This window comes from Crinia signifera, chromosome 3 (genome assembly GCF_055691185.1).
Source record: "Crinia signifera chromosome 3, ASM5569118v1, whole genome shotgun sequence".
NCBI lineage: Eukaryota > Metazoa > Chordata > Amphibia > Anura > Myobatrachidae > Crinia > Crinia signifera.
Window position 1 is genome coordinate 161,966,769 of NC_139219.1, and position 23,286 is coordinate 161,990,054.

The following is a 23,286-nucleotide window of genomic DNA, read 5'->3' on the forward strand; positions in this document are numbered from 1 at the left end:
ATGGTCAATTCACCAGATGACAGGGGGACTCCCAACTGCCCCCGCCATGGGACAATGCCGGCACCGGGCAGGATGCTGGAACAGTTGGAAGGTATGCATAAGGTAAAGTGATGTGCTACATACTTTTTGTACTTGATTGCATTGCATCTACAGAATGCATGCGATGTGCTACAGCAGCATATGTTTTGTCCTAGATGTGATACAATCTAGTACAAAAAACACGGGCTGCACATAATTTTGGTGCTATGTGATGTGATGTGCGTGGGAGCTTGCATTGCAGTGCACAGCCAAAACGCACCATGTATCTGATAGAATCTGATTGGTTGCTATGGGCAACATCCCATATTCAACAGAACTCCCATCTTAGTAAATTTACCCCATACTCTCTTTTTACTATAAATCTATGGAGGATTTACTATGTTCTAGCAATAACATAAGTTTTATATATATATATATATATATATTTATTTTTTTATAACAGCAGAAAAAGATATCTAAATGTGCACAAAGTTGTCAAATAAGGTTTACCCAGTCTGTCAGTGTGGGTGTGATAACATGCGACTCTTCGCACCCGGAGATTACCACAATTAAGCTCTAGGGTCATGTGCAGACCATTTGTGGGCAGTGGAACTGGAAGCCTGATATGATCTTTAGTACATATGCTTCCCATGCTTTTTGGAAGTCTTCACTAGAAAGACCAGGTGAAAACTTTCGCCCGTTATACCAGGGGTAGCTTTTGCCGGGTATGGGTCAGAGGGTCGAAACAATTAAGGTCAGCAGTCTATAGGTTGCCCATTATTGGTCGCCATTTTTGGTGCCTATGTCAACATGGACACGTTTTACTGTGTCCTGTCGCCATGCTTCGGGCACGGTGCCTTGCTGCGCTTGGCACACTATTATATTCCCCCTTCATGTCCACTGGGATGGTAAAGTAATCATGAAAAACTCATCTTGACCTTTCGCTTGTGTCAATCTTTTGAAGAGTTTATCTAATGTATGTCAACCTTTTTTCATGTGTCGACCTTTTTTCTGTTGACCAATAATGGTCGACACTTTGACTAGCGACCCAAAGACCGCATCCCGCTTTTGCCAGCTGAGTTGTTTTGGTAAAGAACGAGAGAATACCACGATTTGCATTGAACTTCTGTTTACACATATGCCTAAGCATGCCATGCGGATGCCTGGCATGAGTGAGCCAGAGGCAGATTGTTTTTTCCAGGGACACTTTAAATTCACAATCTGCCCATGACACCAGGAAAGGGCATGTAGTGGAATTATCATACATTTGTGCACAAAAGTGCAGGATAAGACACAAGGACGGCTGCAACTGTTTCCAGCTCAGAACCAGGCACTGGCCCTTATTCTAATTCGGACGGTACGGCCCGCGTGCGGCCGTACCGCCGATGTTTTTACTCTGCACATGCGCAGAGGTGAATCTGCGCATGTGCAGCCCCCTTCGCCGCAGACGTATTTCGTCCGCCGCAAAGGGGGCGTATAGGGGCGTGAGAGGCATCATGCCCTCATTTCCCTATGTGTACGCCCCGCGTTTCATGGGCGTTCCCATGCAAACGCGGGGCGTATGCATGGTAATGAGGCCATGACGCAACTCATGGGGGCGGAAAGCTGACGTCGCCGGATGTCAGCTTTCAGCCCCCATACAAGCTACCACACGGACGATTGTCCGTGTGGTCTCAGCTTGCGGGAGCTGCCGCGGCGTGCGGACCTGCCTTCGATGGTCGACGACCATCGAATGCAGGGGGCAGCTCCCACCATGGTGGAGGCGTACGCCTCCACCATTTTTATGCGGATCGCCAGCCGTCCGTGTACGGACGGCCGTGGCGATCCGTAGGGTGGGCGGGGATTGGTTTGTGCGGCCGGAGCCCCGTGTGCGGCTCTGGCCGCACCAACCAGAATAAGGGCCACTATGAGGAGGAATCATAGCCCTTCAACAGACCCCACCCACTCTATAGACCCATGGGCTGCTTCCAGAAATTCTCCTGGCAGGTTTTTCCTCCCAATCTGGCCCTTGAGTGAACTGTGTAACTCTAAGGAACTTCAGGCATCTTTCGTTGCTGAAAATGTGTCTTTGTTTGCACTAATTTTGTGTACACACGGTTCGATTTGGTCTATTTTTAATTTAATTTTGCTCATAACCGCATTCGATGTCGATGCGAAATAGACTGTACAGGCAATACTATATAGTACAGATCTATACTATATAGTCTAAATCAAATGTGTACATGGCACCGTGCCATTAGATCCCGATTCGATTATGCTGGAATCAGGATTGAATAGAAAATAGAAAGTTAATCGCACCATGTGTACAGATGCAATATGTAGTATGAGAAAGTAAAGGTCTCCAATACACATTTGATTTCCCTTGAACCTTCCCCCCGGCAGCTCCCTAGGAGTGCTTCCATATGTTTTGTCACTTGATGTGCCATTTTTTACATGTGATTTATCACAGTGGTTCTCAACCTCGGTCCTCAGGGACCCCCAACGGTGCATGTTTTCAAGGTCACCTTACAGATACACAGGTGCGCTAATTACACACTTGCACATTTTAAAAGATCACAAGTGGAACTAATTATATCACCTGTGATTCTGTGTGGAGACCTGGAAAACATGTGCTGTTGGGGGTCCCTGAGGACCGAGGTTGAGAACCACTGATTTATCACATGTAATAGGACTCTCAGGGAGCTTCCCAGGGTTGCGAGGGTATACGGCAGCGTGGGGTGTTTCACCAGGGTGGCGGGGCAGGCACTGTGGGACTCGATATAGAGTCATCCAGAATCAGGCTCAGAATCTGATTGGTTGCTATGGGCAACATCACCACTTTTCATTTTTAGAAGCTTTAATAAATGTACCCCTGTGTCTCATTACTAGAGACAGGATTATATGCAACAAAAAAAGCTTGAAATATGCATGCAAATATGCATGAAAAATACTTAAAATATGCATGAAAAGTGTTAAAATATGCTACATTAAATAATAAAAAAAGTAATTTTTTACTTATTTATTTAAAAATCAGCATACAAGTAGTTGCAAATAAACATAAAAAATAGGCCCACAGCATCTGCAGATGTCAGGATGCTGGCTGCTACAGCATACTGCAGCGTCCAAAGCTCTTCTTGCATCAACTACATGGACCCTCATCTGCAGGATCAAATGTCAGCATAACGTGATTCCACAACCCTGCTGCCCTCCTCCTCTGCTGCAGAACTCTGTCTCTTGGTGTAAAGTCCCAGGCCAGGGGCAGGCAAAGGTTCAGGAGCTTCGTAATGGCATCCACCCCAACTGACTTTTATCAACATGGATTGGAAGCCTAGAGCAGTGTCAGACATAGCATACATCCAAGGTTCCCCACACTGCGCACACATTGCCTCAGCCTGCACACTCTACCACTACCTGGCAAGCAGCAGCAGGGCAAAGCATTGCTGTGACTCGCGGGTGGGAAGAGGACGGGGCCTAAAATATGCACCATCGATAGATTTTAGGCAAAATATGCAATAACCAGTAAGAATGGGCAAAATATGCAAATGCATATGCAAATATGCAAATGCATATAATCCTGTCTCTACTCATTACACATGCAAGAGATAAGAATGTTTGCTGTGCATTGTAACAGAAGTTCAGACATTAGTATTATTTTCATTATTTATTTGGTTATATTTACAATCTTAAAGAAAATTAAGGTAACCATTTGAATACAAGTTTCCTATTCATGTATTATAAGCATGTTGTTAATAAACCAGGATTTATCCAACAGATGATTATTTCAGTAGCACCAAATGAAAATAAGTAAACATACTGTAATAAGGAGATCTGCATTGTAATGGGACCTACACACAGGGAGTTGTGCTGATGAGCGTTCTAGATCACTCAGAATGCTCAGCACACAGCGCTGCACGGCGATGAGCCTTTGAGCGATCTGTCAGGTCCCATGTTCTCCGGTGAGAACACTGGCCCTGACGCTGTCGATTCTAGATTCATCCAGAATGCTGGATAGTAATAATGCGTGGGGCTGTGTATCACTATCATTATGGCCCCTACACACGTAGTGATGTGGGGCATTTTCTGAGTGATCTAGTGAGATCGATCAGAAAATGCTCTGAAATCGCCCTGTGTGTAGGCCCTTTAAGTCTAGAATAAGGCCCTATGTACCCATCAAACTGGATGGTCAACTTTGTCCCCATTTAGCCATTGGAAAATGATTGCAATTGTCTAGCAATGCAGTATTGTGAGCTTGTTTTAGTGGATTCCACTCATAAGCTACATAGGGGCAGATTTATTAAGCTTGTTGTAGTGATAAGGGGGTTTATTCTAGTTCATTCTTTCTGACAAAATCCTTCTTAGATGGACAAAACCATGTGCACTGCAGGGGGGCAGATGTAACATGTGCAGATAGAATTAGATTTGGGTGAGTTATTTTGTTTCTGTGCAGGGAAAATACTGACTGCTTTATTTTACACTGCAATATAGATCTCACTTTGAAGAAAAACCCCACCCAAATCTAATACCCCTTTTACACCAAAAACCCTGTTCCGACCCTGGTCTTTGAACGCTGGAGTTTCCAGGGTCTGACCCTGCTTTATACTGCATTTACACAGCACACTGAACCTGGGTCAGCCCTGCCTTTCCTTGTTGATATATATATAGATATCTATAGATATCTATAGATATATATCTATAGATATCTATAGATATATATAGATATATATCTCTATATATATATATATAGATATATATATATATATATATATATATATATATATATATATCTATATATATATATATAGAGATATATATAGATATATATAGATATATATATAGATATATATATATCTAGATTTATATATATAGATATATATATATATATCTATATAGATATATATATATCTATATAGATATATAGATAGATCTATATCGATCTATCTATATAGCTTGGAGGGGGTAGAGAGGGGAAGCTGTCCCCGGGTGCTGTGAGGGTAGAGGGGGGAAGCTGTCCCCGGGTGATGTGGGGGTAGAGGGGGGAAGCTGTCCCCAGGTGCTGTTAGGGTATTGGGGGGATGCTGTCCCCGGGTGCTGTGGGGGTAGAGGGGGGAAGCTGTCCCCGGGTGCTGTGAGGAGGAGGGGGTCCCTGCGGCTGCTAAGGGGAGAGGGGGTACCTGTCAGCCTGACACTATGATTGCTGGCGCTGCCGCTGCTGTATCTCCCCCCCGGCGGCCGGTCCTTGCGGCGGATGGACAGTCAGTGTCGGCGGTCCCTCTGGCGCAGGGGAAATAGTACTATTTCCCCTGCGCCAGAGGGACCGCCGACACTGACTGTCCATCCGCCGCAAGGACCGGCCGCCGGGGGGGAGATACAGCAGTGGCAGCGCCGTGTCAGGCTGGCCGCTGACAGGTACCCCATCTCCCCTCAGTAGCCGCAGGGACCCCCCTCCTCTCGCAGCACCTGGGGACAGCTTCCCCAGCGCTGCACGCTGTGGACCCGCTGCGGGTGCCTGGACCCGCAGTGGGACCATTTACACCGCCATTTACACGGGTCCCATCCGGGTTCTACCCAGGTCAGGACCTGGGTAGAGGACCCGTGTAAATGGGCATGGATACCCCCCATTTACACCGCCGAGGATCCGGGTCTGACCCGCCGCTGACCCAGATTTTTCGGCGGTGTAAAAGGGGTATAATTCTCTCTGCACAAGTTACATCTGCCCCACCCACAGTGCACATGGTTTTGTCCATCTAAGAAGGATTTTGTCAGAAAGAATGAACTAGAATAACCCCCAAAGTGTCTGGTTTTTATCACCGGCCAATCAGCTCCTACCTGTCATTTTTCAAACCAAGCCTGTAACTTCACAGTTAGGAGCTTATTGGCCGGTGATAAAAACCAGACACTTTATCACTTCCCCGAGCTTAAAAAATCTGCCCCATAGAAACTGTTTACAGGATTCCCGCAACTGTATAAAATATAATAATTGCTAATTTCTACCACTGAACAGCTGGGATTGGAGCAAACATCCCCCAATGCTGTTAGTATTCCCGGTACTTATGTACTAACTGGGCTGCCGATTTTGAAATTGGGTCCATCACATCCGACCATATCGCATGCGATGCTATGCGATGCGATGGACCCGAATTTTCCATAGGATTCATTGTTAAAATGGACTGAGTCCATTTTAACATGGAATTCAATGGGAAAAGGGGTCCTTTTCATACCCCTACTATCCAAGTGGGCATGGAGTTGGATATAAACCTGTTGCGAGCATAGCGAGCCACCGAGCCCGAAGCGTGGCGAGCCCGAATCGCGGCGAGCCCCGCGAGGGGACACAGAATACCGTTAAGTTAAGGCATACAATCAAAAAATCGGCAGCCCAGATAATACATAAGTACCGTATTCCCTGTATTGCAGCTTTACCATACCCTCCAACAACATTGGCAGAAATTGGTACAAATTTAGAAAGGGACGTGACCACAGGTAAAGTGGATGTGGTCACGCACCCTTTCCTGTACTTACAATGAGCAGCTGGAGGCCCCCCAAAAATGTACAAAGCCCTTTTGGTAAGTATGGTACTATACCAACCAAAAAGGTACAGTTGTGCTGTGACTCAGGATTTATTGTTTATCTCCCCCCCCCCCCCCCCCCCCCCACACACACACACACACCTTAAAAGAAAAGTGTAGATCTGCTCCTGACCTGGCCCCACATTACACTCCACCATTATTTTTAGCTGCTTTAAAATAAGATGTCCACACTGTATGTTTATTTTATATACTGTATTATTATTTAACACAGGTCTAGAGTAAATTTTAAGTGAACACAGCACATTTTATGGAATTGTATAACTAATGTTAATTGAGTAAAAATATTAGTCTAGAATAAAGAGCAATTTCAGAAGCTGTGTTCCAGTTTAAAGCTCTGGGCTCATACACTGTTCTGATATGCTTCTGTACCCAGGGCAGGCGACAGGGGGGGTCAAGGGGGACAAGTGTGACAGGCCCCAGAGATCTGAAGGGCCCCAGAGTTTCCATACCCCGGCACGGCCACTGCCTGTACTAGCTGGCCTGTCAGTGACCCTTACAGCCCTTCCGTCTACTGTGCACCATCTGTTTTTGGCTATCTGACTGACACACTGTGTGCCACTGCTGTCTACTGTGTGTGCACCCTGCCACTTGGCGCACAGAGCCATCTACTCTGTGTGTGCGCACGGCCTGGGGCCGCAGGCGCACAGCCGTACCCACCACTGGTGCTGTGGCCTCTCTGGCTCCTGTACTTTTACTGCGCATGTGCAGGTCGTCTGTTCCGCACTCTGCGAAAGACCTGCCTTGCCTGCTTGTAGTGCTCAGCATTCTTTTGTGAAAGTGACAGGCCAGCAGCAGCCGGAGCCAGCAAGAAGCAGCAGCCAGGAGCCAAACCAGCAGGACAGAACGAGAGAAGTCCGCACCTGAAAGCAGGATCTGGAGCAGCAAAAGGTTAAATGAGGCTCATGCAGAAGAGCATTGTGTGGATTTGGGATTAGGTGGGGGGCCCCAGAAATATCATTGTACAGGGCCCCAAGATTTCTGTTGCTGGCCCTGTCTGTACCAGCTACAGTTATACAGCACCTCTAATGATCTCATGCACAGGTAAATATAAAAAAATAACAATCCATATTCTTTCTGTGGGTCTTGAAGATGGCTCTTTGTATCACAGACACAGCAATGTTCATCTATTAGAGTAAAACTTATTGGGATGTGCACCTAGGGGAATCTAGAGAGGTAAACTCTTAAATGAGGGGTGTACTCTCATCTCATTAGAATGACAGCACTGGTAATTTTGCTGAAAAGCATGTACATGGCATTACTCTAGCAATATAAGGTATAGATATGGGCACCATCCATCTTACCATACATTTTCCTGGTGGCCCACTGCCACACAAACACAATAACATCTTCTGCAGTTCCTTCTGCAATATTACATATGAGGTGAACTGACAATACTCAAACAAGTCTGGTTTCTAAATCTGACATATGTTACTGAATAATTTACTTACATGGTTTCAATGTGCACTTTCAAAGATCTTTGTATAGTATCTCCCTTGTATGGTTAAAGGTATTATATTGACAATAATCCTAAATAATAAAAGACCAATGCTGCTCCTCACCTCTATGGGGGTGAATTCAAGCGTTTTGCACAGTACTGTCATGTTGTTCCATCATTTTGACAGGCTGGGAACTATTACCCAATGCTGATATATGTGGCGGTTATATGCTCTCAGATCTGGGCTAGCCTTCCATTTAAAAATACACTATTGTATTTTGTTCAAGTATAAAATGTATATTTTATTATTGATTGATATCATCAAATACTTGATAATCTTTTTCTTGGGAGGGCTCTGATTTCCGTGTCTCCTGCCGCAAGTCTCTCATGAAAAGAAAAACTGTTGCTTATACAACTCACTGAAGCGCCTCCTGGTCTTCCAGGTGTGTCTGCCAAGGAATCCCTGCTGTCAGGAAATGAGGGGGAATTGGATGAGATCTGGCTTACGGTAAGAGTGCTGGCACTCTTGGATGAATATTTATAGATCATTTTAAGGAAAGCAGATTTTGTATTGGTATCTTGTTTATATAATATAATGTAGCATTTTGGTAAGAATGTACAGGACAGAATACCATAATTTGATATTAGTATCACTATAATTTCAACAGCTGGTAAATATATACCAAATGTTGTAGCATATATTGGAATAAAAGTTATCCATGCTATGAAGTAAATCAGCATACCAAATGTAATAAACTTGGCTTCATTGTAGTTTTCTGGCAGTTTCCTGCCCCGAAATGCAAAAATGAAACACATGAAAGCCAGTATAGCAATATACACTAACACAATACTAAATGCAACTGTGGACCCTTCATCACACTCCATAATAATGGTCTTTGGGAGTGAGAAATTCTCCCTGATATAGGGAGACCAGAATACCAGCCACGTAGTGCATATAAGAACCTGAATCCCAGTACAGGCAGAAACTAATGTAAAAGGCTTGTAGAGACATTTTAAAATGCTATGGAGTTTGGGCTCAAATGTAAAAGCTAGCAAGATTTTGATTGACTTTAGTAAAATGCATGCCACTACCACTGTAAAACTAATGCCAAACATAGTTTGCCTTACTTTACACTTAAAGTCTACTGGCTCCCCAATAAAGAACACCGTGCTTACAAAACTGAATAGGATGGAAAGGAGAATGATATAACAAAGCATGCCTCCGGATGCCTTGACGACGGGTGTATCAAAGTTCTTTGCAAACAACAATGCTATAGCAGTGATAAGGAAAACTCCCAAAAACGCAATCATAAGGAGAACGATTGCAAAGCCATCATCCCAGCGGAGATATTCAATTTTCTTTGGGAAGCATAGAGAACTGTTGGCAGGCGACCAGTGAGTCTTGTTGTTGCATTGAATGCAGTAAACCATATCTAAAAAGAGATAAAAATGAAACATTTTACATAATGTATCACTATGGGCCTTATTCTGGTCGGTGCGGACGGAGCCGAATATGCGGGCAGGACCGTGCGTCCTAAACCCCGCCAGGACTGTGCGTCCTATAACCAAATAAATAATGAAAATTATACTAATGTCTGAACTTCTGTTACAATGCACAGCAAACATTCTTATCTCTTGCATGTGTAATGAGACACAGGGGTACATTTATTAAAGCTTCTAAAAATGAAAAGTGGTGATGTTGCCCATAGCAACCAATCAGATTCTGAGCCTGATTCTGGTTGACTCTATATCGAGTCCCATAGTGCCTGCCCCGCCACCCTGGCGAAACCCCCCACGCTGCCGTATCCCCTCGCAACCCTGGGCAGTTCCCTGAGAGTCCTATTACATGTGATAAATCAGTGGTTCTCAACCTCGGTCCTCAGGGACCCCCAACAGTACATGTTTTCCAGGTCTCCACACAGAATCACAGGTGATATAATTAGTTCCACCTGTGATCTTTTAAAATGTGCAAGTGTGTAATTAGCGCACCTGTGTATCTGTAAGGTGACCTTGAAAACATGCACCGTTGGGGGTCCCTGAGGACCGAGGTTGAGAACCACTGTGATAAACTAAGCATACATCGGTGTGTGTGTGGAGGCTAAACCGATATAGATGCGCGGCCCCGCGCGTCTAAATCGCAATAAGAAGAAGAATGAGCATGTCCCATCAATCTAGTAAAATCGCTTAGCAAGACCCTGCATATCGGGCGCCTTTTGTGTGGTGTCTTAGAGCAACTAAGGTACTGGACTTTAAAAAGTACATACTGGGGGAAATGTAATAGGATGAGAGATTCAGAAAGTGAGCGATTTGGTAAGAAATCTGCAGTTTTATTAAAGTGGCAATTATTTACACTTCAAAATTAAACTGGTTTTGCAGTGTAAATGATTGCTGCTTTAAAAAAACTGCAGATTTCTAACCAAATCTCTCACTTTATGAATCTCTCATCCTATTAAATTTCACCCACTGTATTTAAGATACTTGTGTATTATCAGGGCGCCCACTAAGCAAATAGCTTAGTGCCCTATTCAGCGTAGTGAGATCACATTCCATCACATGCAATTTGCGTGCGATGCGATGGTACTAGTTCATTTTTCACTGCACCCCTGTCCACGGATCGCATCGCACGTAAATTGCATACGATGCTATGCGATTTTATCGCGTGCGATGCTATGTGATTTAGCACACCCCCACTATCTACATTGATGCGATGCAATGTGATTTAGCACATCCCCACTATCCATGTCACCCTGAAGCGTGGCGAGCGTAACGTGCCTCGCAAGGGGACGCGGATCGCGTCCTCCCGACCATTTCATACCCCCGCTATCCACGTCGGCATGGAAAATGAGCCCAAAGCATGGCGAGTGGACATGGATTACTTGACCTGTATTCTGCGTCCCCTCGCGGGGCTTGCCACGCTTTGGGCTCATTTTTTGCCACACTTTATAAAATCAACTCCAAGCCGATGTGAATAGTGGGGGTATGAAAAGCGTGAGAGGACGCCAAACTCGCCACACTTCGGGGTGACGTGGATAGTGGGGGTGTGCTAAATCGCACTGCATGCGATTTGCATGCGATATGCGATTTGCGTGCGATGCGATCCACGGCCAGGGGTGCCGTGAAATTTTAAAGTACCATTCGAAATTGCTTGCGATGCGATCTCTATGCGGCGTACGTAGTAAATTGGGCGCCGTGATAATACACAAGTACCATATTTAATTATTTGTTCTCAAGCAAGTGCAAGAGTCTATTATTGCTTTGTCTCGGTGGCATATCTTGTGAATTAAATAAGGATTAGCCAGAACCTGTAATTCTTCTACAAAATGGACTAGATGTATGGAAATGTATATGGAAGTAGTCATTTCATCAATGAATAAGCTGATGCTATTAAGATATCCCCCCTCCTATTCTCACAGCTCTCTTCTCACTTCATGGGAAGTCTTCATCTCCTAATTGGCCATTTAGCCTGGAATTTCTCTCGCTCATAGTCATTCAAGCCTTACAGTGAGTCTATGCCTTTACTATTGGAGATTATACCCTTCCCTGATTACTACTTTGCTTAGCTTGCTTCCCAGCTGTAATGTGTACTGAGAATTATTGTTACTTGTGCTTTGTTTATACTGTACTACTGTTGCCAGATGTAGAGTGCTGTATTTATAATATTAGTAGTAGTAATAATAATAATAATTATTATATTTTTATATGGTGGGATTGCCAGGATTTAAATCCCGAGATTGGAGTGCTCTATCCCAGATTCTGGGATTAGCCTGCAGATGCACAATCTTATGCCGAGCACACCACTTAAGCTCTGCCTGGCGTTAGATCTCACCCAACTGCATATGCCCCTGGCTATACAGCTCTGCGCAATGTGAAGTGGTCTGAGCTCCTCTCGCACCTCTCTGCCAGCTACATGGATTGCCTCTTGCCTGTCGGGTGCTGGTTCCGTCTGCCACCATCATTCAGTAAGTAAACCTGCAAGGCAGCTGGTTTGCGGTGGGGCACATTTATTTCAATTAATGCACAGATACTAGGGTAGGTATCCTGGGAATCATGGAATTGAGCATTTTTCAATCCTGAATCCCAGAATTGAAAAAAATGCCCCAAGATTGGCCATCCTAATTGTGGCTATGCACATGCATATTTTCTTTCTAATTAGCAAATTAGCAATTGTTTGGTTGTCATTTAGGCATGTTAGGGGTAGTCTCCCCGCCAGCATGCCCAATAAGCTTTTAGAATAAGCAACTGAAGAAAACCATGTAAGAACATGTTTGTTATGCTGACAATAACTCATCTTGCAAATCGGAATAACCTTGGCCTTGGTGAATGAAACGCTTGCTAATTATTAACTTACATGAGAAGATGTTTGCTTGTCCTGCATCTTCTGTGTGCCCAGTCTTTTTATTTATATATTAACATTTACTTATATAGCACCAGTATATTCCATTGCACTTTATACTTAGTAATATAATAAGACTGAGTGGTAAATAGATACACAAAGAGGTAAGAGGGCCCTGCTCTCCTTTTAGAATAATACTTCTTTTATCTTTCTGTCTCCTACTTCTTCTGCTGTATTTGTTGCATTTTATGTATATTTTGTGCTGTTTTAGTGTTAGCTGATTGTACTTTTGTTAAAACCGGCATACAAAAGGCATTTTTTCTGTTTTTTAGTACCTGGAATATTGGTATAGTGATTTTCCGGGCAGGCAACGCATTCATAACAACATGTATGCTGACTTGCTGATGTTTTTTTCATTTGCCCAGGTTTACATTCATCTGAACATCGGGAATGAATCTTCTGTAATGCCAAAGAAAATTGTACATAATTAAGCAATTATTCACGACTGAAATAGCTAAACTGTTGAAAAAGAAATACAAATTGTACATGCAAGTATTTTATATATGGATGCCAATCTGGGTCGTTTTTAAATTCCGGTATTTAGAAAATGTATTATATACAGTACTTTATGCGCTGTGCAGCGTGACCTCTGCTGTCAGTCAGTGTAGACACCTGCCTTCCCCCTGTGCCATGTACAGCCGCACAGCCATTCTACGGTTAAGCTCAGTGCTCGGTGCTGCCCATCATTAACACTGGGCATGCACCTCCCAATCTCAAAATCCCACTGATTTTGGCCTAAACTTCCGGTATCCTGCCAATATACCAATTCCGGGATTGCCGACCCCAATTTAATTTTTACTGTATTGCAGAACAGTAACAATCATTCTTCTTTATTAAATTATATCACAAATAATGATAGACAAGAGTCATTGCACATTCATATGCGTGTTTCTCCAATTATTGGCAAAATATCTATACATCTAATGTATAATATATGCAGGGCCGGATTAAAGATTCCAGGTGCCCTAGACTAATACACACGTAGCTCTCGTTTGCTGCTAAACATACATGTATGGGCACTCAGGGGCACCCCAGTCATACTGCCCATGTGCATGTAATGAAGGTTATACAACTGGCTTGTAGGATCTAATGCTTGTGGCGTGGGAAGGAGAATTTAGTGTAGCACAGCTGTACAAAAATAATGGTTCTATCAGTAACTTACATTGGCACAGCGCCAAGGCATAGGATTTGAAAGTAGAAATAGACTGTCTATTTCTACCATCTCGGAACGAAGGCCATGCTGCTCAATGCAGGATACCCCCTGCCAGCTGATGGAATCCCAGCACTGGAACATACTAGTATACTGTACCACCAGAAGACCGGCGCCGGGATTCTGACATGGATGACTATGCTGATGCCAGAGTGCTGATAGCCACCATCCCTGCTAGGGAGGGTTAGACTACGGGGGGAGGGGGGGTTGTTAGGATTAGAGGAGTAGAGGGAGAGGAACAGAGTACTTAGAGAAAGCCTGACAGGATCATCCAAATTGGGATGCTAGTGTCAATATTTTGACTGCTGGCATCTCCACTGCCAAGAACATCTATGTATCCCATAGCAGAAAAACAAGTAATGTTTAGTAGTGCTGCGGCAGTCAAGATGGGTGGAACTAGTACTTAACAAGCTCTGATCCACCTTCAGCTCCCTACAGTGTCACTTGTACTGTTGCACAAAACACTATTTTTGCAGTGCAGGCTGATATTGTTTAGTGATCAACAAAGTTGCCTCTGAGACTATTAAAGTAAGGATGAGGGAAATCCTGCCTGCAGGGATATAACCAAAACTTTGTTGGCACCATAGCAATGTATTGAAGAGGCCACTGTCCCAATGCTTTTTGAGAGACACCTTTCAGCAGCAGTTATTCATTTTATGCCCCATAATAGCGCCCTAGTTAATTTTCTGAACCATAGTTGTGTCCTAGTTTATATTATGCCCCATAGTAGTATCCTAATTTATTTCAGGAACCATCGTGATCAGCCCCTAAATAGGCTTTTGCTGCCCATTAGACTGTGCCTCCAATTCATATTGTACCACATAAAAGTGACCTATAGTTTAAATTATCCCATAACACAGTGCCCCTTTAGCATTGTAACATCCACTGCAATATTACAATATTATGTTTAAAATGAGGTATGCAGTCTAGCCAATCCCCCCTTTAATTGATAAAAACCACTACACACACTTCTCAATGAAAACTCAATGTTACACCCTACAGGCTAGGCAATGGACCAGATCCAATTACTTAGCAGGAACTTCTTGGAAATCGGTATACAAATCTGGGCCCAATAGCACTGACACCCTTTCCACCCAATATACTTATGCCCATGCCCAAGTGCACCACATACCCTGCACCAACTGTTATACAACTATGCACATAGCAACCAAAGAATAACTTCACAGGGAACATATCATTTTTAAAAAGGGAACTCATTCAAACAAGGTTAGCACTGTGTCTGTGGGTGCCAGGATGCAGGCAGCGTAACGCTCTTATTGCTCTGTCTCCATTTTATTGCTGTTGAGTAGTGTCTGGGGGCGCAAATAGAATTTCGTGGGTCCCGTATTAACATTTTGAAGGTTCTTCTAGAGAGACACCACTCAACAGCGACCAAAGGATGTGCTTACTGCTACCTATTATTTTGAAGCATTAATATCCTCTAGTCTTTTTATCATCTTTACATCCCCTCACCTCACCATCATCTTCTTACAGTCTTTACCGCATAGTAAATATCCAACAATAACTTCCAATGACGTTAGATTTATTATCAAAATAACTTTTAGACTAAAATGTATCCTCACATGATTTATGTTTGTGGAAACCATATTGTCACATTCCAGAGGCGAGGCTGTACATGTAAACAGTAAAAGGCTGCGTGAACTATTGCCACTGGGTGTGGTGCATGCTGCCGTGTAGAGACACAATAGGCAGTGTGTAGCCCAAATAACCATGATGATGACTAAAGATGGTAGATGCTGGTGCATCGGGGGGGGGGGGGGCAGGCCCTGTAGATTGTTCAGGTCAGTAGCAACTACAGAACAATAATTATGCCCCATTGGGCAGAATTTAATTACACCATCATGCCCCTGAGCAGCTATGATACCAGACCTCCCAACTCTCACATTGGGCCAGATGCAGTGGCGTAACTATAGCTCCGCAGCCCCCGCGGTGGCGGGGGGGGCGCAGAGAAATTGGGGGCGCCGCCGGGGGGGCTGCGGGGCTATAGTTACCCGCGGTCTGCGTCTCGCCCGGCTCTCTGTCGGGACCTTCCTGACGTCACGGTCCCGGCCGGCTCCTGCTGCAATTTTCTAAGAGTCCTTTTTCATTGTAGCAGCAGGAGCCGGCCGGGACCGTGACGTCAGGAAGGTCCCGACAGAGAGCCGGGCGAGACTACGCAGACCGCGGGTAAGAAGGGGGGGCAGGTTAGGTGGGGGGCGCCGAATAAACTTGCGGCGGGGGGGCGCTGAATAGTTAGTTACGCCCCTGGCCAGATGTACTAAGCTTCAAAGGTGATAAAATGAAGAGTAATAAACCACCAACCAATCAGATCCTGCCTGACATTTTCTAAAACACAGTCTGTGACATGACGGGTAGGAGTTGATTGGCTGACTGTTTATCAGTCTCCATTGTATCACTTTTGAAGCTTAGTACATCTGGCCCATTAACTATTAAGTGGGACTTTAAGATAAGTTTCCCCCATTTGAAACCCTGCAGTCCTTGAGATGAGCCCCATTCGTGCTTGAAAGTGAAGGGGTTAAAAACATTAATGTAACACATCACAAAGAGACAGGATAATGTATTTTGCTTGCTACCTTTAAATGTTTGAACTCATTTTCTTTATCCTTATTAGCAAATATAAAGATGTCTTTCTGTGTGTCATACTCCGCAAATGTGGTGATATTAATCAGTCCATCAGCGCCCACCTTCCAGATTAGAACATCATACCCAGTATTGGCATCTCCTCTGGAATCAAAATGAATAACTTTACCATTGTAGGTGAAGTTGACATTCTTCAGGGACTGTAAAAGCTGTAGCAGGCAGAGATGAATACATTTATGTATGAATAACATAATTATTATGCATAATCAAAACTGACAGAATGAAATAAATAAATAACAATGCAGAATTCTCTAAAGATAAATTATTACAAACTGTTTTAGTGCGTTTCAAAAATCTGTGACCCATGTAATGGGGAAAATGTACAGTAGTAATATCGATGCAATAGGTTCATTCTTATTGATCACCTAGGGGTAAATTTACACGCTTCACAGAGTGTTTAAGCAGGTCATTTTAAAATGGCAATACTACTAGAAGCAAAATGGTTAGCTTAGCTTTGAATTTAATTACTGGATAAAATTCACGATTTTACATGCTGAGAAGTGGTGTCATGCCCAGTAAATTCACCTTCTGGTATCTGGACTAATTTTTTCTTAAAGGATTCAGACTAAAAGGGTCGATCCTATTAGGTACGGACTGAATGTGCCCCCAGTGAGGGCAGAGCCAGCGGAGCACGAGCTCCGTGCACCAAAATATCACAGGGCGCCAGAGCCGTGCACTCTTCCGCTGGCTCCCAAAACCTGCTCGTCCGCACCCCTGCTCCCCGCTGTGGCCGGCTACCCCCCCCCCCACTATCCACGGGGTGGCGTGGATAGTGGGGGGTGCCTAAATCTGTTTGCATCTCATAGAAGTGTATAGTAAAGTAAATGGCATCGCACCCTATAAAATCGCATGCGATCGCATGCAATTTTGCATGCGGTGCGTTCGCATGCAATGCGATATGCCCGCGGCAAGAGAGCAGTGAATAAATTACATAGGAAAATCGCATCGCACGGCACTAAAATATATGCAATTGGGGTTTTTCTTGAGCGCTAGGGTCACGTGTGCTGAGTGGTACAGAATGCTGCCCTCTGGTATAGGGATGCCGCCCTAACAAAAGTGCTTGCAAAGAAAAAAAGAAAAGAGCCAGTATGCGCCTTCTGTACACTAAATTAATTTAATCAATAATACACATAAATACAATACACAAAACACAGAATACACTTGACAAATAATTTTGCATGCATGCAAACAGAATAAAAAATGTATGTATTCCGTATAGAAATACTCTAAAATATTTATCAAGAGCAATTGCAAAAAGAGTGAAAAAATAGTAAAAATGGAAAAATATGTATAAAAACTGAACTGCAGCAGATATTTACCAAGTCCTGATTGGATGGTGTGGGGGCCAGTAATTAGAGTCCCATCACAGGTTCAGACCTCTCCAGAGTGTAAGTAAGAAGAGCTGTGTATTAATAGGCAAAACGGGACGGGTTGATCACCTGCTTACCGCTCACTGTTTGGATGCCTGGTGATGGTTAGGGGCACCTGTGCTGTAGATAATAGCACTAGCTCGCGCAGGGTTGACACGTCAAACCTTGTATTATACAGGGCTGGATGGTTGTCACTCCAGCATCCCCTGGTTTCACCTTCACACTGGAAACAAGCTTGCGCCTCAGTTGTATTTTACTGGCGTCTGCCGCACCGCCTCTGTTATCGGCGTCTGCCACACCGCCTCTGTTGTCTGCGGTCGGCTGTGATGATAGATGTCACAGTGGTTGAAGGTACCCACTTGCGGGGATCAAGTCCTTGCAGAAGAGCGTGACTAGAGACCGTTGGTATGTGTCGGTCAGATAGCGCAGTGGCAGTGATGTGCCCGTCGGGTCCTTGGCTGCAGTATTCAGTAAGTACTCCTCACGAAAACACGTTTCGCCACGCTCAGGTGGCTTTTTCAATTCAGGAATGAATCAATTCCTGAATTGAAAAAGCCGCCTGAGCGCGGCGAAACGTGTTTTCGTGAGGAGTACTTACTGAATACTGCAGCCAAGGACCCGACGGGCACATCACTGCCACTGCACTATCTGACCGACACATACCAACGGTCTCTAGTCACGCTCTTCTGCAAGGACTTGATCCCCGCAAGTGGGTACCCTTAACCACTGTGACATTGATCATCACAGCCGACCGCAGACAACAGAGGCGGTGCGGCAGACGCCGATAACAGAGGCGGTACGGCAGACGCCGGTAAACTACAAACTGAGGCGCAAGCCTGTTTCCAGGTCCCCAGTCACGCTTCCCTGCAAGGACTTGATCCCCGCAAGTGGGTACCTTCAACCACTGTGACATCTATCATCACAGCCGACCGCAGACAACAGAGGCGGTGTGGCAGACGCCGATAACAGAGGCGGTGCGGCAGACGCCGGTAAAATACAACTGAGGCGCAAGCTTGTTTCCAGTGTGAAGGTGAAACCAGGGGAAGCTGGAGTGACAACCATCCAGCCCTGTATAATACAAGGTTTGACGTGTCAACCCTGCGCGAGCTAATGCTATTATCTACAGCACAGGTGCCCCTAACCATCACCAGGCATCCAAACAGTGAGCGGTAAGCAGGTGATCAACCCGTCCCGTTTTGCCTATTAATACACAGTTCTTCTTACTAACACTCTGGAGAGGTCTGAACTTGTGATGGGACTCTAATTACTGGCCCCCACACCATCCAATCAGGACTTGGTAAATATCTGCTGCAGTTCAGTTTTTATACATATTTTTCCATTTTTACTATTTTTTCAGTCTTTTTGCAATTGCTCTTGATAAATATTTTAGAGTATTTCTATACGGAATACATACATTTTTTATTCTGTTTGCATGCATGCAAAATTATTTGTCAAGTGTATTCTGTGTTTTGTGTATTGTATTTATGTGTATTATTGATTAAATTAATTTAGTGTACAGAAGGCGCCCACTGGCTCTTTTCTTTTTTCTTTGCAAGCACTAAAATATATGCAATGCGATTTTCTTACGCAGAATTGCCCACTAAGCAATTTGCGTAGTGGGCGCGCCCTGCTAATACAATATATATATAATTTCTATTTTTGAGCAATTTGTCACAGACCCTCTTAGAAACATGAGAATTTCACAGCAATAATAGTAGCAGTTTGAAATTTACTGGCAACTATACCTCCCATGGTGCAAAAGCATTTGGATTCTTGCAGTTTCGATAAAGACAGAGATTCCGAATTGCATGTGCTATAGCACTCACTGCCAGCTGAGTACTAAAGACAAACCCTGGCTGTTCTGTGGCCACTAGAAAATCCAGTTTCAGAGATGTGCTTTTAATACTGCTTGACTTAACCACTGCCTCCTTGGAATAATTGGTAACACAGCCATACAGTTCATTGTATATCCTCTTTGGGCAGTCAGACAGAAGAACTGCATACTGATCTAACAGACGATTCATCTCAAAGTCCTGGTGATTTAATTTTTTTAAATACTCCTTAAATGATGTTGTATCTCCACTTTTAAATATAAACCCAATCACTGTCCCAATTCTTTGAATATTAGGAATGCTGCTAAGTCCGCTGGATACAGACCAGCTATCACTTGCTATCCAGGTCTTCCGAATTTTCATTGCTATTACTTTTTTAAACAGTTTTAATAAAAGTGAAGGTTTTAAAAAAGCAACAATGATATTCACTCTGGTTTCTCTCAGTATTGTGTGAATGGTCTCGTCTATCCGGGAATCTACTGTACTGTCTGATAAGTGAGAAGGTATGACTTCTTTAAAAGCAATGCAGATATTGATTTTAACAGCTTGAGCTCCAAAACTCTCTAGAGCTGATCTCCCATAATCATCATCCATGGTGATAAATCCAATCCAATTCCATCCAGAATGATGTATGAGTTTAGCCATTGCTCTAGTTTGATAAGAGTCATTCGGTATTGTCCGCAGGAAGGCAGGGTAGCGAAATTTATCACTCAGTATTTCAGCAGATGATGAATAACTAACCTGCGGAAAGAAAACATTTAACATATTTATTTTATAATGAAAATGCATATAATATCTATAAATAAATATAATTTAAAAGTAATACAATTTAATAATGGGAATTGAGTTTTCATTTATTTTACTTTTGCAACCACTTTCCTAATCCCTTGTTGGCTCTTTCAGAAATATCCAGAAATTGATGGAAATTAGTCGTTTTTACCTCATACTTTCTACTTTATACCACATGTTTTGTCCTATTTGTATACACTGTAAAAGTAATTACTTTTCACCAACCAGCAACATGATGTGACATACAAATATTCATGTACATTATACACAAAAAGTTTATAGTGAGAGATTTTGGGAGAGTTTCCCCATCTTTTTAAAGCCGCAATCAATGATATGACAAAATCAAACTGGTTTTGCAGTGTAAATGATTGCTGCTTTAAAAAATGGGAAAGCTCTCCCAAAATCTCTCACATTTGGCTCAAATTGTCAGATTTATCAACAAAGCAACAAAGATCTACTGAGCATTTGTTCAGCACCTCATACCAGTGGGTGTAGAAAGCCAAATTATCTTATCCAATAGTTGGAATATTATTCACGCGAAAGCCCTGCAGTATCCTTTTATTTCTATAATAACTAAAAACTGACCATGTTGGGATAAATCTTCTACCTCCCTTCTTTTTAATCTGAGAATTTTATGATACAGGTCTACTGGAGTCTCATCATGAAGCTTGCTAAATTAATAAACACTTTACCTGCATTATTATCAGTGAGCGATAGAAAAAGTGCTCTTTGTTACTGTATATTAAAAGATGCTTCATCAGGAATGTTAGTTAGCTCTTAAGACATGATAAATGCACAGTTAAAGAGAATAACCAAACAGAACAAGATTACCAAAATGTGCAAAATAAATTAAAAGTTAAATTAATTGTAATAATTTTAAAGTAATATTACATAACAAATGAAACAATATTTAAAATATTAAGTATACACTGAGGTTGAATTATACCGGTGGTCACTACTGAATACCTATTTGTGAAAACAGTGTGCTTATGCAGCAAGTGGTGTCATCCCAGAAACAACTTTAGACAAAATCTTTAATAATTCAAATAAGGTAGCAGGTGCAGAGCAAAGGTATAACCCACGTCATCATCCGGGCATCTATTGCTACTAGGGTACTTACAGATGTGCACACAAGCAAAAGGACTTTAAGATGGTCGTAGTGCTGCCAGTCATATTTGTAGTATTGCACACAAGTTTCTAATTGTAGTCAGGAACACCAAAGCAAGGGACAAACTATAGGGCTGGGTACATCGTTCCCAGGAGCCATTTTTTAGAAGACCACATGATAAACATATTAGTCAATATTTTTTTCTTATCCCAATCTACAAAAGGAGACCATTTTGGATGGAGAAACCTACTTCTCGGCAGCTAATATAAAGACCACCAACTGCAGTAAACATAAGGGCCGTCATTTTATCATATCCCAAACTTCAAATCATGACCCTTTTTTAGGTAGTATGCACTATATAACAGTAACAAAACACTTGTATTAAATAACAGCCGAGCCAAAGATTTGAAGGGTATAATTTATGGCAGCCAGTTTTCGTAAAACTGCATAATAGACGTAAAAACCTGGCATTCTATCACAACAGATGTCTAATTTAAGATGGTGTAACAGAATTCTCTAAGACCATTTTCTAGGGTGGCCTTTTCATCATATTTCAAAATACAAACTGAAAAATAATAATTAATAATTTTATATTATATTATTTTTATAATAATTTATAATAGTAACACATATTTGATCATTTCCGAATAACATTAATTTGAACTACTGTACCATAAATAACAATACCATAAGTAACAACAGAGCAATAACATCATAAAAACTGCAATAGAATTTGTTTTCCTGATCACTTACCTGGGGAATGAGCTGTGTGTTTAGCAACCTCGCAACAGCAATAGACACTTCCGAGTAACTGTCACCAATGACGGCCTTAACTTTTGGAGTATAGTCTGAATAGTTGCACTTGAATGCCAGAATATCTTCAGTAACATTGTGTGTAGAAAGAAAACGTAGAACTGCTGACATGGCCAATGTGGTGTCAGAACATGTGTCATAGATTTCGTATCCAAGTTTAATCCCAGGTATGAGTGAAGAATTGTTTATCATCTCAATTGCGTGGGTCATCGCCAACATTTGCAGGAATCCTTGCATCTCAAATCTGCCAATTACAACCAATATTGTAATTATATTAATTAAGTTAAACCCAAAAATAATTTTAGAGTCTTATTGGTGATATAGGTTTTTTTTAAACAACAATTATATTTAATTTTGTTTGGATTTGTCACTAAATATAAGTTGTGCTTACAGCATATTCTAATTGGTAAGGAAAAATATATTCCGGTGGTAATAATATTCGGTACTTGTTTCCTAGAACGGCCACAATCGTGAGTGATCGTGGCTCTTAATTAAGGGACACGATCCTCACGATGTGGCCGATTTTTTACACTTTTTTCACTTTGATTGACAGAAATCGGGTCAATCGGTCGGTCGCGACCAATTAAAATCGGCCGCGATGCGACCGACCGATTGACCCGATTTTTCCATAGACTTCAATGTTAAAAAATCTTTTAACATTGAAATCGGGAGGATCTTGTCGGTCTTGTGCCATTATAATGGCACAAGATGAGATGGACTTGATTAAGTCCATCTCACATAGGGAAAAATGTTAAAAAAGGTGAAATGGGCCAATATGACCCATTTCACATTTTTTATGTGCCCGCCATGACCCCACGATAGACGTCAACCCGAAGCGTGGCGAGCGCAGCGAGCCCGCGAGGGGCGGCGGTGCGCGTCCTCCGACCTTTTCATTCCCCTACTATCCACTAGGGCGTGGAGTGAGAATAGAATAGTGTGGCGAGCGCAGCGAGCCACCGAGCCCGAAGCGTGGCGAGCGCAGCGAGCCCCGCGAGGGGACGCGTATACCTGTGAAGTTAGACGCGTCCCCTCGCGGGGCTCGCTGCGCTCGCCACGCTTCGGGCTCGGTGGCTCGCTGCGCTCGCCACACTATT

The 23,286-nt window shown here is 43.1% G+C and overlaps 2 protein-coding genes across 2 annotated transcripts in view; one reads left to right on the forward strand and one right to left on the reverse strand.

Annotated features, from left to right (window-relative positions):
• Nucleotides 1-23,286, forward strand: part of ZUP1 (zinc finger containing ubiquitin peptidase 1) — a 237,305-nt gene that overhangs the window by 155,918 nt on the left and 58,101 nt on the right. The window lies entirely within an intron of this gene.
• On the reverse strand, nt 6,658-22,430 carry LOC146062607 (G-protein coupled receptor family C group 6 member A-like). Its single transcript, XM_083174698.1, has 5 exons — nt 22,133-22,430; nt 19,396-20,223; nt 16,214-16,429; nt 12,685-12,808; nt 6,658-9,449 (listed from the first exon to the last, which is right to left on the reverse strand). The coding sequence occupies exons 1-5, from the start codon at nt 22,427-22,429 to the stop codon at nt 8,338-8,340; spliced, it is 2,577 nt and encodes an 858-aa protein (XP_083030824.1). The 5' UTR covers nt 22,430; the 3' UTR covers nt 6,658-8,337.